A 1,285-nucleotide genomic window follows, 5' to 3' on the forward strand; every position below is an offset into this window, starting at 1 on the left:
ATTAAGCTTGCTCCCTTCGCCACCTCATGTACTACAGGATAGAAATAAAGAAGTGAACCGGTGAATGCACAAATGCGGGAGTCTGAGGAAACCACACACACAAACAAAAAAAATCGTGTTACTTTTTTACTATTCAGCTGTAATCATTCAGTCTTCGGTTCCTGTAAAGCAAATAAAAAAAAGGAACAAGAAGAAGAAAAAAAAGAAGAAAAGAAACCAAAACTACCCACGCACGGACACATACATACATGTATTATGCATACACATGTATATATAAAGTTCCAAATACAAATAATAGAGGCTCCTTCCTCTTAAGAAGATAAATTGAGAGCTACCAATACAACTGGCAGTCGGTGATCCACTGCGGCTTTGCAAGTGAGGGCGTTTTTACAACGTCTATGGGAGTGTTGCAGGCGGTAACACCGCACAACTCAGATAGGCTGCTGGAGACCTTTTCCATCGACACAGCAGCTGTAATGTCGCTGCAAACTGCCCGATACTCATCTGGTAGTATTTCTGCCCTAAAATCAAGCAAATCGACCAAAAGCCGAAGCTCCATCATGTTAAGATCGCGGTTACTCACTCCGCCCACCTGCGCATAGTAGCTCATCGAACAGTAAAGATCATCCCGTGTTTTGGCCGCAACCACCATAGAGGTGAGAAGGACTCGATGAATGGAGCGCAAGTGTAGTGGAAAGCCTAAATGGAAAAAACGTCGGATGTACGCAAGAGCAAAGATAAAGGCTTCAGAAGTGCATTTCATGTATGTTACAAGGCGCTGCGCGTACTTTTCCAACGATATACCGGGCACAAACTCTGCGCAAAAAAAGTCGAAAGAAGGGAAAGCGCCATTGGGAGGCGCAATATCAGCCCGTGGCGCATTTTCCACTTCACCAGCCTGTAATTTCATAACGTGCTGGACGTAGATGGTTATGACCCTCGCCATCTGCACCTGCGCCGGTGTTCTCGACTTTGTTCGCGTCGGCATGCCGCTGTTCTCGAAGGCACACACGCATACACACGCGGAGACACAGCGGCAATAATAAAAAAAAAAGGGGGGAAAAAGGTACAACAAGAAGGGGGCGGAGAAGCATGACACGAGTGAAACGCATATGTACACAGCGAAATAAAAACAACAACGACAACGTGGAGAGAATCCCTCACGCACACGCACACGCACACAGAAAGAGTGGAATAATAATAATAACGAAGGGAGGGAAGTGAAAAAAAAAAAACTATCAAGGGCTTTCGTGTAAGTGTTGTTTCTTCTTTGCTCTTAAGCATT

General features: G+C 45.0%; 1 protein-coding gene across 1 annotated transcript, besides 1 other annotated feature; it reads right to left on the reverse strand.

Annotated features, from left to right (window-relative positions):
• Nucleotides 1-171: 171 nt before the first annotated feature.
• Nucleotides 172-215: a sequence feature (GA-rich).
• A 116-nt stretch (nucleotides 216-331) lies between these two features.
• Nucleotides 332-988, reverse strand: Tco025E_07550 (cyclin; the record flags this gene model as incomplete). The annotated part of the gene is made up of 1 exon (XM_029374415.1): nucleotides 332-988. One exon carries the CDS (start codon nucleotides 986-988, stop codon nucleotides 332-334), a length of 657 nt encoding a protein of 218 aa, XP_029225474.1.
• Nucleotides 989-1,285: the final 297 nt, after the last annotated feature.

This window comes from Trypanosoma conorhini (assembly GCF_003719485.1).
Source record: "Trypanosoma conorhini strain 025E chromosome Unknown Tco_14.4_contig_00593, whole genome shotgun sequence".
NCBI classification, from domain to species: Eukaryota; Euglenozoa; class Kinetoplastea; order Trypanosomatida; family Trypanosomatidae; genus Trypanosoma; species Trypanosoma conorhini.